This window comes from Geotrypetes seraphini, chromosome 3 (assembly GCF_902459505.1).
Source record: "Geotrypetes seraphini chromosome 3, aGeoSer1.1, whole genome shotgun sequence".
NCBI classification, from domain to species: domain Eukaryota; kingdom Metazoa; phylum Chordata; class Amphibia; order Gymnophiona; family Dermophiidae; genus Geotrypetes; species Geotrypetes seraphini.
In genome coordinates this window covers 276,490,773-276,503,969 of record NC_047086.1, presented here as the reverse complement: position 1 = coordinate 276,503,969, position 13,197 = coordinate 276,490,773, and the positions used below count along the sequence as shown (strand labels likewise).

The 13,197-nt window shown below is 42.2% G+C and overlaps 1 protein-coding gene across 4 annotated transcripts in view; it reads right to left on the bottom strand.

Annotated features, from left to right (window-relative positions):
• The window catches only part of BIRC6 (baculoviral IAP repeat containing 6), a 1,530,571-nt gene that overhangs the window by 295,058 nt on the left and 1,222,316 nt on the right, over nt 1-13,197 (bottom strand). For all 4 annotated transcript variants that reach the window (XM_033935681.1, XM_033935678.1, XM_033935679.1 and 1 more), the window contains one exon: nt 5,957-6,153. In XM_033935681.1, coding sequence (XP_033791572.1) covers nt 5,957-6,153 — 197 coding nt within the window. The remainder of the gene's footprint in view (nt 1-5,956; nt 6,154-13,197) is intronic.

Sequence of the window (13,197 nt, the reverse complement as noted above, 5' to 3'; positions counted from 1 at the left end):
AGAGAGTGCTTTATCCAGGAGTATAAAAGGAATCCAGTTGAGGAAAGATGAAAAATTAGTTATAAAAAGAGATTCAAGCATTTTAAATTAACAGGCATCTAAAAGGCATTTGGGAAGTGAGAGGGTCTATTTCAAGCCCAAAGGGCAGTGTTTAACTTAAGGGAAAATGATATTCCAGAAGAGTTTGTAAAATAGGATCAGGATCTTATTCTGATTTTGCATGTGTAAGCAGTGAAGCAGAAACTGAAATTACTACCACAGAACTATTTCGCTTTGGAGAAATTTTCATAGTGAAAACGTATTGTGAACACAAAACTATTCAAAGTTGTAAAAACACATGCATAATACAAAAAATTGCAGGCAGACCTTAGGAAACTGGAAGAGTGGGCATCCAAATGGCAGATAAAATGTAATGTGGAGAGATGAAAAGTGATACACATTGGGAAGAATAATCCAATTCATAACCAACTGAAGGGTCAGCATCCAAGAAAAAGATCTAGACTCTGAAACCTTCCACCCTATGTGTGGTGGTGGCCATAAAAACAAATAGGATGCTAAGAATTATTAGAAAAGGGATGGTAAATAAGACCAAGACTATTATAATGCCTCAGTATTGCTCCATGGGCCAACTTCAACTTGAGTACTGCATTCAGTTCTGATCATCATATCTAAAAAATATATAGCAAAATTAGAAAAGGTTTAGAGCAACCAAAATAATAATACTGAACTTTCAATCCACAATGGATCTTCTGGGGATTTCAAGAAAATGCACTGCCTCTATATCCTGCGTAAACTAGCACTCGGTTTCACATGCCGATGGTAGCGCTAGTTCATGCAGGCCATAGAGGCAGCGCATTTTTTTGAAATCCCCAGAGGAAGATCCGTAACGGATTGAAATGCCCAGTTGGAAGAGGGCATCGGGAGTTTGCAACATAAACTAGCGCTGACTGTGGTTGAATCCATCAAAGATAAGTGTTGCCTGTCTTTATAAAAATGTTAAGAGGGGAAGGAATTTAGGTTGAGGCATTATCACACAAAAATAAATAATACAAATTTTTTTCAACATGTTAAGGGGATTGGAGAGAGGAGTGAACATAAATGATTATGGTAATACAGTGTTCCCCCAATCGTTCGCGGTTGGCAGTTCGCGGTCCCGGTTATTCGCGGTATTTTTTGACCACGAACCGCCGACCAGGAGAGGGCAGCGGGAGAGGCAGGAGAGAGGATCCGGAGCACTGGCGAGTTCAGGAAATCACTCGCTGTATGCTCCGACCGCCTCTTCTTGCACTAAGTAGGGTCTTACCAATCAGGAGCTGCATGTCAAAGCAGTTCCTGATTGGATAAAGCCCGACTTAGTGCAGGAAGAGGAGGTCAGATCGTACTGTGAGTGATTTCCTGCACTCGCGGCGCTCCGGCTGCTCTCCTGCTGCTCTCTTCAGGCTCCCCCATGAAAAACCGTATTCATGGTTTTTCGATATGGAGTACTGTAATGGTACACGATGTGGACCTGAAATTATATATAGATCATAAGAGGTCCTATGATCTGACTTTTGAGTATATTATATGCTCATTTTCAAGAAAAAGTGAAATGTTCAAGGGGAAAATCTATTACAAAAGTGATAATTTTTTGAAAAACTAGTTTATTCAGTGGATGGAAAAGTACTGACTCTTAATTCTTTAGGTCTACAGGGAGGTATTGTAAAAATCTTTCTGGTAGAATCTGCTTAATCATCTTGTTACCGATTTGCTCTATACAAGTTTTGATTTGGGTTGGATGTTGTTTGAGGCTGGTTTCTATGGCACTATTTAGATTTCTGTCAGGTACTGTAACCTAGATTGGCCACTATTGAAACAGAATACTGGACAAGATGGACCACTGATCTGACCAAGTATGACTATTCTTATGTCCTTATGACTTATCACTACAAAGTCTGAAATGTCTTCTTGAACTGTTAACCAAAATCAAGAAAAGTGCTAGATTTTGGGTACTACATGACTTACATTTAGAAAGTACTGTATGACAAAAGAAAAAACAAAAAAAACAGTTGTATCCTTGGAGGAGGGTTTACCTACAGCACTGACAGGGTGAAAACAGGAGAGAAGAACAGGAAAACTGGCTAATGGATGCTCAAAAATTGGAGACAAGTGGGGAACAGTCTGGAGAGGTAAGTTGTGAAGAGGAGGGATATACTGGGGAGACTTTATAGGAAAAACACAGGATGAGGGAATGTCTATGATGGGAGATAAGCTGGGAGAGAGTGCTAGAAAGGGGCAAGGATAGAGAAGGGATGAATCTGTGTAGGAGAGAAATCATAGCTTTTATATTTCAGAGATTTTTATTTGGCAGTCCATGGAGTCCAAAAGGAGTTCTAATAGCATTGACCTCTTTGAGCTGCTGATATTTGTAGCAACAGCTAGGGACCCTACTGTGTCACTGTAACTCAGAGATCCCTTTAAATTTCAAGGACTGCTGAAATAAAATCACTAAAAATCAGCAGCCCTGCTTATGGTGCAATGTTAGGGGCAGATTCTATAAACGGCATCCCGATTGTAGGCAGCAGTAGGCGGCAATAGGCTAACCAGCCAATTGGGATGCAAGTTTAAAAAAAGCTCACAAAAAACCCCCAAGGCAGGGGCCTACAGTGTAGGGATTTGTCGCGGTTAAGGGAGATGCATTGGGACACTTAAGCTCACCCAAGGCTAGACGTGGTTTTGCTTGGAAGTGGCGTTGGGCGAGCTTAAGCAGCTCTAAGCGACTCCCTAGAGCTGCGACAGATGACTGAAATGTATGGTCAGCAAAATGCTGACCTACATTTCATATAGATGCAGCCCCTGAGCTGATCGCTGCAAGGAAATCCCCCTGCTGCAATCAGCTGAGTGGCCTTAGCAGTAACCCCCCCCCCCCACGACATTGGCTGACAGGAGGGATGCCCACTTGCTCCTGAATCCCTCCTGCAGCAGAGGGGCAGGAGGGATGCCCATTCCCTCCAGCCACCAAACCCCATCCAAAGAACCCTGGCAGGAGGGATGTTCACTCCCTCCTACCACCAACCTCCCTGGATCTTCACAACTCCCCCAAACCTGTGACACCCCCCCCTCCTAGACCCCCACACATACCTGCAGAGCCCCCCAAACTGTAGACCCCTCATAACACCCCTAAGCCCCCACACACATACTCCCATACCTTTCCCAAAGACAGTCTGGCTGGATGCATACACCCTCTGGCCAGTAGGCCCGCCGCTCCAAAATGGTGGGCCTTCCCTTTTCGGTGTGTTCTGGGATGCACCGGGGAGTGGCCTAAGGCCCTGATTGGCTCCGATGCCTAAGATCCCCTCCCATAGGAGGGGCCTTAGGCACCTGAGAAAATCAGGATCTTAGGCCACTCCTACTGCATCCCAGGATGCAATAGGAAGGAAGACTACGATTCCAATTGGCCCAGGTGCCTAAGGTCCCTCCTATGGGAGGGGGTCTTAGGCATTGGAGCCAATCAGGGCCTTAGGCCCCTTCCCAGTGCATCCCAGAATGCAACAGGAAGGGAAAGGCATTTTGGAGTGGCGGGCCTGCTGGCCAGAGGGTGTATGCATCCCTCCAGCTCGACTGTCTTCTGGAAAGTTATGGGCAATGTAGGGGTGGGTCTTAGGGGTGCATCTACAGGTGTAGGCAGGGGAGTCTGGAGAAGGATTTTACAGGTTGGCAGTGAACAACCAACAGCGCATGAATGATGAATATTCTACTTCTTAATTATGCTCACATTCACTGAGATAAGTACTAACTTCCAAAATCTTTGAAGTTTTTTCAAGTTTTTACTCAGTGCTGTGGATGTTAGGGGAGTCTATACAGGGAATCATTTTTCCTGTACTGAACTTTGAATCATACATTCTGTTATTATGCACCATTTGACATTGGGAGTGACTCATCTACTATAATAAAACCCTAAGTGTGCATGTGCACTCTTACCTGTGTGTTCCGTTTTCCATGATCAGTAGGTCCCTGGCAGGTAGGAGTGTGCATGCGCACTTAGCTGTGCCAGTGACCTCCCTGCTCTCCACCTCGTACAGTCCTCCATTCTGGAAATACGGACCTACAGCCCGAAGTTTGAGCCGCTCCTGCATCGGAGAAGGCTTCCGACACAGGCGGCGATCGTGAGAAGCCGCCCGGCACCTTTAAACTTAAAAATAAATTTTGACCTAGGAAAGTTAAATGTATCGACGGGACCGCGGGAAGGGAAGAGAAGGGAAGGGGGGGCGGCGGAAAGGGACTAAGGGAGCCATGGCGCTATCCTGTCGGCTACCAAACACAACATACTCCTCTCGCGGTCGGGAACAACCCGATAACCCCGGACACCGAGCTCCACAGACACAGTGTGGGCAAACCAGCTTCCCGCGGCCCAGCAGAGGCCCTACGCCAGAGTGCGTCGGCAACCAATGCACAAGTCAGCTTTCCCGGAGCCCAAATCCCAACAGCGCCAGATGGAAATAGATAAGGTAAAAGGGGAAATAGGAGCCTGAATATGGTTAGGTAAAAGGAAGGGAGAAGGGCTACTGCTGGACAGGGTGAGCAGGGAAAGGGTGCTGCTGGACAAGGGGGAGAGACAGAAAAAAAAAAGAAAGAAAGAAAAGAAAAGCCTAAGTCCACACAACTATTCTAGCACCCGTTAATGTATCGGGCTAAAAAACTAGTAAAATTATAAAATCATAAAATCCATCATAAAATTATTAATTATTTGTGACACATAATTGTTTGCTTACTGTACACTTGTGTACATAGGTCCGAGGATGTTTCACGCTTGATTACCTATTGGGTGACTACAGCTCACAACTCCTATTACAGGTTTTTCCTGACTTGAGAGTAGTGAATACCGAGGACCTTTACACAAAATTATTACTATTTTAATGATTTTGGATTTGAGCCTCCCCTGCTACTTCAGGAGGGTTTCAGGGGCAGGAGGGAATGGGCATCCCTCCTGCTAGTGGGGGTGGGGGGGTGGAGGGGAGAGGCAGTTCTGGCAGGAGATAGTGGGCATCCCTCCTGTCGAGGGGACTTTGCAGAGGGGTGGGGTGTCCCCTGCCACAGCCGTTCAGCTGATCGCTGCAGGGGGATTCCCTTGTCGTGATCAGCTGATGGCAAGAGATCAGGCGCGATTCTCTAACCGACACCTGTGACATGGGTGCTGTTTAGAGAATTGGGACAGTTAGGCGGGGTTAGGGGTCTGTCCATGAGGGCAGACGCGATTCTGTATAAGACACTGGTATGTGATTCTCAACTGCTTCTTAGACAGCTGCCGAGGCCGGCGTCCTATACAGAATTTCCTCCTTTCTGCATTCCTGAGGAATTCTATACCAGAAACTTGACATGTTTTCATCTTTGAATAAAAACTTCTATTTTAAAATTTCAAATGTAGTAGTAGTAGAAGGATTTCATTTTTTTTTTTTAGTGTAGAATTTCCCCAGGAGTACTTTGATATTTTGGCTTAAACAATTATCCTGTATTTTTTTTCTTATAAAAAGTTAACTACAGCTTGATAGTATGCTATAACCAAAACTTAACAGTTTTCAAATTTCAGCAAATTTTTAATGTTGAAGTAGCAAGATCAGATCTTATCTATTATCTAAACAAAGCTGTTTTCAATCCTACAATTAAGAAATGTTACTTTGTTTACATATTTGATTAATATTAATATGTGTTATATTTTAACTAACAACAAATTTGTTTTTATGTCACTATTAATATTGTACTTGTTTCATTTATTAATACATGTTATTTCATTGTACATCGCCTAGCAATTTATATAGGCGATTCATCAAGAATAAATAAACTTGAAACTTGAAAACACTTCCATGCTTAAAAAAATAAACATTAGAATATCTGACAAAACACAAGAATAAAGCTTGAATAATATTTGTTTTGCTTCTACATGATTTCAGTCTCTAAATCACTCATGCTCAGTTCAACTTACTTGCTGAATAACATCTGGATAAAGCATTGGTAGTCGCTCTGCAATAAGGGCCAAACCTCCCATCCCTGCAAATACTTGCAAGGGGGACTGAATGGGGTAAGTTTCAAGGAAAGAATCATCAAGGACCAAATCCACACATTCATCAGCTGGACTGAGTGTTTCATCTTCAGGACAGGATCCCAACAAATCCCCGTGCTCTAAAAGAATGCAAAAAAACCACACACATAAAACCCCCACTTTAGCGTGGTGTTTTTAAAACACCCAAACACTGTAAACCCCTCTCCTCACAGATACATATTGGCACAGTGACAATTTGAAGAGGCTTTCTGAGTGCCCCAATCTATTGACATACTAATTTCTAATTTTCACCATGTAGTCATCTTGATTAAGTTAACAGTCCAAATAAGAAGAAATTCATTAACTCATTTATTTACATGTTTTAGAGTTTTCTGGCAGGTGTGGGGCACATACTGTGGCTTTCAAATTCATTTTACATTCTAGGCTACTTCTGCAATCTAACAAGGACCTTGATTATAAAGTGTTTTCCTTTATTCAGTAAAACCCTTGATAATATAGGCAGCAATGTACCCAATATATGTGACACCTGGGGCAGATCATTTTTAACACCCCCTCTTCTATTTGAAAAACATGATTTTTAGTAATAATCCACAACTCGCACAAGAGTGCACCTAAGAAAAGTCAGCATCTTACATACTGCATGAATTGGAGAGGGAGGTAATGGTGCTGGGGCCACTTGATAAAAGTGATTATAACATTATCAGATTTGATATAATCCCTGGAATAAGAAATCCAATACAACAACATTTAACTTTAAAAAAGGAGACTATGAGGAGAATGGCAAAAAAAAGAAAAGAAAGAAACTTAAAGGAGCAGCTGCAAAGGTCAAAAATTTACATCTGGCGTGGAAGTTATTCAAAACTACCATCCTGGAAGCTCAGACTATTCCATGTATTAAAAAAGGATGAAGGAAGCCCAAACAGGAGCCAGCATGGTTAACGAGTGAGGTGAAGGAAGCTATTAGAGCTATAAGAGAATCCTTCATAAGCTGGAAGAAGGATCCAATTGAAAATAATTGTAAACAGCACAAGGAATGACAAGTCAAATGCAAGAACATAAGCAATGCCTCTGCTGGGTCAGACCTGAGGTCCATTGTGCCCAGCAGTCCGCTCACGCGGCGGCCCAACAGGTTCAGGACCTGTGCAGTAATCCTCTATCTATACCCCTCTATCCCCTTTTCCAGCAGGAAATTGTCCAATCCTTTCTTAAACCCCAGTACCGTACTCTGCCCTTTTACGTCCTCTGGAAGCGCATTCCAAGTGTCCACCACACGTTGGGTAAAGAAGAACTTCCTAGCATTCATTTTGAATCTGTCCCCTTTCAACTTTTCCGAATGCCCTCTTGTTCTTTTATTTTTTGAAAGTTTGAAGAATCTGTCCCTCTCTACTCTCTCTATGCCCTTCATGATCTTGTAAGTCTCTATCAAATCCCCTCTAAGTCTCCTCTTCTCCAGGGAAAAGAGACCCAGTTTCTCCAATCTCTTAGCGTATGAAAGGTTTTCCATCCATTTTATCAGACGTGTCGCTCTCCTCTGAACCCTCTCGAGTAACGCCATATCCTTCTTAAGGTACAGCGACCAATACTGGACGCAGTACTCCAGATGTGGGCGCACAATTGCCCGATACAACGGCAGGATAACTTCTTTCGTTCTGGTTGTAATACCCTTCTTGATTATACCTAGCATTCTATTCGCTCTCTTAGCGGCCGCTGCGCACTGTGCCGTCGGCTACCCTTTCTTGGGTACTCTCATTCAATAACATCCCTCCCATCATATAGTTGTACCTTGGGTTTCTGCTTCCCACATGTAATACTTTACAGTTCTCAACATTGAACTTCATCTGCCATCTCGTCGCCCATTCCCCTAGTTTGTTCAAGTCCCTTTGCAATTCTTCGCAGTCCTCTTTAGTCCGAGCTCCACTAAATAGTTTGGTGTCATCCGCAAATTTTATTATCTCACACTTCGTCCCTGTTTCTAGATCATTTATAAATATATTAAATAGCAGCGGCCCGAGCACTGAGCCCTGCAGAACACCACTTGAGTCCGAGTAGTGGCCTTCACTCCTACCCTCTGTTTCCTACCTGCCAACCAGTTTCTGATCCATCTATGTACGTCTCCTTCCACCCCATGGTTCTTCAGTTTCCGGAGTAGACGTTCAAGAGGCACCTTGTCAAAGGCTTTTTGGGAATCTAGATATATGATGTCTATGGGGTCTCCTTTGTCCATACGTTTGTTAATTCCTTCAAAGAAGTGCAATAAGTTAGTTAGGCACGATCTCCCTTTGCAGAAACCATGTTGGCTAGTTATCAGAAGTTCGTTTTTTTCAAAATGTTCATCGATGTTTTCTTTATTAGTGCTTCCGCCATTTTCCCCGGAACCGAGGTCAGACTCATCGGTCTGTAGTTTCCCAGGTCACCTCTTGATCCCTTTTTAAAGATGGGCGTAACGTGGGCTATCTTCCAATTCTCCGGGATCACGCCTGTTTTCAGGGATAGGTTGCAAATTTGCTGCAGTAGTCCCGCTATCTCCTCCTTTAATTCCTTCAGAACCCTTGGATGGATTCCGTCCGGACCCGGGGAATTGTCAATTTTTAGTTTTTCTTTCTGCCTGCGCACATCTTCAAGGCTCACTTCCATGGATGTTAATTTTTCTGCTTGATTTCCATTGAAGAATTGCTCAGGTTCCGGTATGTTGGTTGTGTCTTCGTTTGTAAATACAGACAAAAAGAACATATTAAGTCTTTCCGCGACTTCTTTCTCCTCCTTCACCACTTCCTTTCTGTCTCCGTCGTCCAGCGGTCCCACCTCCTCCCTTGCTGGCTGCTTCCTTTTAACATATCTAAAGAACGGTTTGAAATTTTGTGCTTCCCCGGCTAGCCTCTCTTCATACTCTCTTTTGGTTTTTTGAATCACACAGTGTCATTCTTTTTAATACTTCCTGTGCTCTTTCCAGTTCCCCTCAGTTTTGTCCTTTTTCCATTTCCTGAATGAATTTTTCTTATTGCCTATCGCTTCCTTCACTATTTTAGTTATCCACGCTGGGTCTTTTGTTCGACTCTTTTTGCACCCCTTTCTGAATCTGGGGATTTACAGATTTTGCGCCTCATTCAGGGTGTCCTTTAAAAAAGACCAGGCATGTTCTACCATTTGCCATTTTTTGGAAGTGCTTTTAAGTTTCTTCCTTACCATTTCCCTCATTGCTTCGTAATTTCCTTTCCTGAAGTTAAAAGTTGTCGCTATGGTTCTCTTTTCTTTCGATATTCCTACCTCAACCTTGAACTTGATCATATTATGATCGCTGTTTCCCAAAGGTCTCACTACTTTCACTTCCTTTGCAGGTCCCCTTAACCCATTTAGGATTAGATCCAGAGTGGCATTACCTCTCTTCGGTTCTCTAACAAGCTGCTCCATGGAGCAATCTTGTGTAGCCTCCAGGAATTTTGTCTCCCTAGTACATCTTGAGCTTCCAAGACTCCAGTCTATCCCAGGGTAGTTGAAGTCTCCCATAATGACCGTGTTACCACTTTTATATTCTCGCTTCATCTCGGCTTCCATTTCTTCATCGATATCTCCGGTTTGCCCGGGTGGATGATCTTTATTTCAGGCCTTTCCTTCCTGGTATTTTAACCCATAGCAATTCCAGCTTGTTGGTCGTCCCTGCTGTGTCCATTCTTGTCGATTGTATGTTTTCTTTTATGTATAGGGCTATTCCACCTCCTTTCTGTCCTGACCTATCCTGGTGATAGAGCTTGTACCCCGGCAGTCTGGTATCCCATTTGCTTTCCTCGTTCCACCATGTTTCAGAGATTCCAATGATGTCTATGTCCTTTGCATTGGACATGGCTTCTAATTCCCCCATTTTGTTTCTTAGGCTCCTTGCATTGGTATATATGCAATTCAGATCCTGGTATTTTGTTTTCTTCATTTCCTTTCCCTGTGCTTCGGTCTTTAGTTTCTTCTCTTTTGCTACAAGCTTTCTAACCTCTTCTGGGTTAGTCGACTCCTGTAATTTGTCCCTTGTTTCTTCCCAGCCTTTTTTCCCCTTAGTATCTTCTGAATCGTCGAGGTGAAGGAAGGAAAAGAAAATTGTGCTGGAAGCAAAAACACACAGTAAAAACTTTTTTTGGTATATTAAATAGCATTTAATACAATAACATTTTTTGGTTTTTTTTGTTCAATAAGTTTTATTAGAACTTTGAGTAAAAGGAATACAAAAATGTAAACATAGAACAAATAGAACTATCACGTCTTCAAGGCTACAAGCATAGGGTGTACAGACACAGGTAAGCAGGTGAATTACAATAAAGTAAGCATTGTGAATGTGTACATACATCACTAAATCAACGACATTGCTCCGCATAGGACAATACATGAGACCACATATGCTGAAATGATGAAAGAGACAAGCTATCTTTTTCCGCAAATGATTTTTCGTACTTAGCGTATAAGCAAATGGTATTCCACCATTCATGGAAAGTGAGAGTGGAAAAGTCTTTCCAATGAGATAAAATGGTTTTAATTGCAATCAATAATAAACAGTGCAGCAGTTTAACACCACCTCTATCCAACTGAGAAGTCAGAGCTGATCCACCCAAAATAATGATAGAATAATCAAGGGGATCTGTAATGGGCAAGATTTCACAAATGGTGGACCAAACATTGGTTCAATATGGTTGTAGGAGAGTACAAGAAAACAGCATATGATGCAAGGTACCCATAGTAGATGAACAAGACCAACACATGTTAGACACATTGGAAGAGACCTTAGACAATCTATGAGGTGTCCAGTATGCCCTATGGTATCAATAGAGGGTCAGTTGTTTAATGGATGCAGCCCGTGATGCCCCAAAAGATGTGAGCCATAGTGATTTCCATTGCATAGGGGATAGTTGCATGGACGAATCGTGAGCCCATATATCATATAACGCCTTAGGACTTTGGTAATTGAACAGTTTCAAGAGCTTATACCACTTAGAAGCTTCACCTCTTTTCCCACAAAACGATTTGCACCATTCAAGAATAATGGGCATGTCATGTGATAGAGAATTTTTCTTTAAAAAGGCCTGAATACTATGTTGCAGTTGGTGCCATTGAAAAAACTGAGTCGGCGGTAGTCTATAATTAGAAGATAATGTAGCAAAAGAAGATAATTTACCGTCCAGCATTACTTGTGATATAGACCATATGTCAAGCTTGATCCACGATTTCCATTCTATATGTAGACCTTGTATTTTAACATGAGGGTTAAGCCATATGGGAGTTAGAGTAGTAGAATTCCTGTCTACCCAGAAAAGCAACATGGTAGTCATACAGACTGGGAAAGTTCACCCCTCCATTACATTTAAGAGCTTTCAATTTCTTCAGAGCTATTCGAGGTGTTTTGTGATTCCACAAGAACCCAGTCAGCATCGCCTACCATTTGTTATAAGTTTTGGTAGAAAACAAAAAGGGTAACATAGAGAGCACATATGTAATTTTAGGGGCCAAAACCATCTTAATAGAGTCCAATCTACCCCGCCAACTAAGCTTCAGGGGTGACCAGGATGATGTGGATTCTTTAATTATCTTAATAATATAATCCTCATTGCTTTGTTTAGTTTCTTCAATTGAGGGACCGAAGAACACTCCCAAGTACCTTAGACAGGAAGAAGAGTACTGCAGACCAAGTTTGGTAATAATGTCTCCACAGGGGGTACCAGACAATGGCATTACTTCAGTCTTTGAAGCATTGAGTTTGTAGCCAGAGATGAGCGCATAGTTGTCTATAATTTGCAATACATGTGGAATGTATGAAAGAGTGGCATAAATCATTATATCATCGGCGTAAGCCGATAATCTGATATCCAGATCTTCTATTCGGATGCCAACGATGTTAGGTGATGTTCTAATGGTTATTAAAAGGGGTTCCAAGGCAATATTGAATAACAGAGGGGACAACGGACAGCCCTGCCTCATCCCTCTGGAAGGGTGAAACACTTCTGAAAGAACATCATTTATTCTGAGCTTAGTAGAAGGGTTGGAATATAAAACATGAATCATTTGTAGAAATCTAGAAGGAAAACCAAACCAGGACAACACTCGAAAAAGGAAAGACCATTCCACCCGATCAAAGGCCTTTTCTGCATCTAAGGCCATCGCCACTATAGGTTCCTTGGAACAACAGGCCTGTAATAGGATATGTGCAAAGAATCTGGTGTTATCACTAGATAGTCTATTCTTCATAAAGCCACTTTGGTCTTTGTGGATGACGATAGGTAGTATGGAATTCAGGCGATTAGCTAGCAGTTTCGCATATATTTTGGCATCAACATTTATCAACGATAATGGCTTGTAGTTCTGAACGTAGAGAGGGTCTTTCCCCAATTTAGGAAGTACAATAGTAAGGGCCTCTGTAAAGGTTCCACATGCTTCACCCGAGTCAGCCATGTGTTCGAAATATTGAGTCAAAAATGGAATAATATCAACACTGAAGGCCTGATAAAATTCTACAGTCAGACCGTCAGGTCCAGGGGTTTTGTGTTTCGCCATAGAATTCAAGGCTTGCTCTACTTGTGATGATGTAAATGGTGCAATTAGAGAAGATGTCTCATCTTCCTGAAGAAGCGGATGAGGCAGTTGTTCCAAGAAGGAGTCAAATCGATCAGGGTCAGGGTGTTCAGACGTATAAAGATTTTGATAGAATGTTTGAAACTGTCGAGAAATGTCATTGGAGTTCAATAGATTGGTACCGGACTCATCCTTATAGCTGGTATGGAAGTTTTTTCAGATCTCAGTTTCAAATAAGCTGCAAGCTGATGTCCACATTTATTCATACTGGAATAATAGGTGGCAGATTTCTGAAAGATTTCCTTAGAGGCCTCCGAACTTAATATCAAATTGTATTCCAACCTCAATTTCCTGAGTGAAGAAAGTTTGACAGGGTTGTTAATGTCAGCCTGATGTAGTTTCTCTGCCTCTTGTAGATCATTTTCCAAATGCTGTAATTTGAGACGATCAGTTTTGCGTTTGTTAGCTGCATAGGAGATGATATGACCCCTTATAAAGGCCTTGAAAGCGTCCCATACAATCTGCCAAAAGGTATCAGAAGGTTTGTTAAGTTCAAAATAGTACACAATATGTCTTTTGATGGTTTTAACAAAATCCTCATCTGACAGTAGAGATGAATT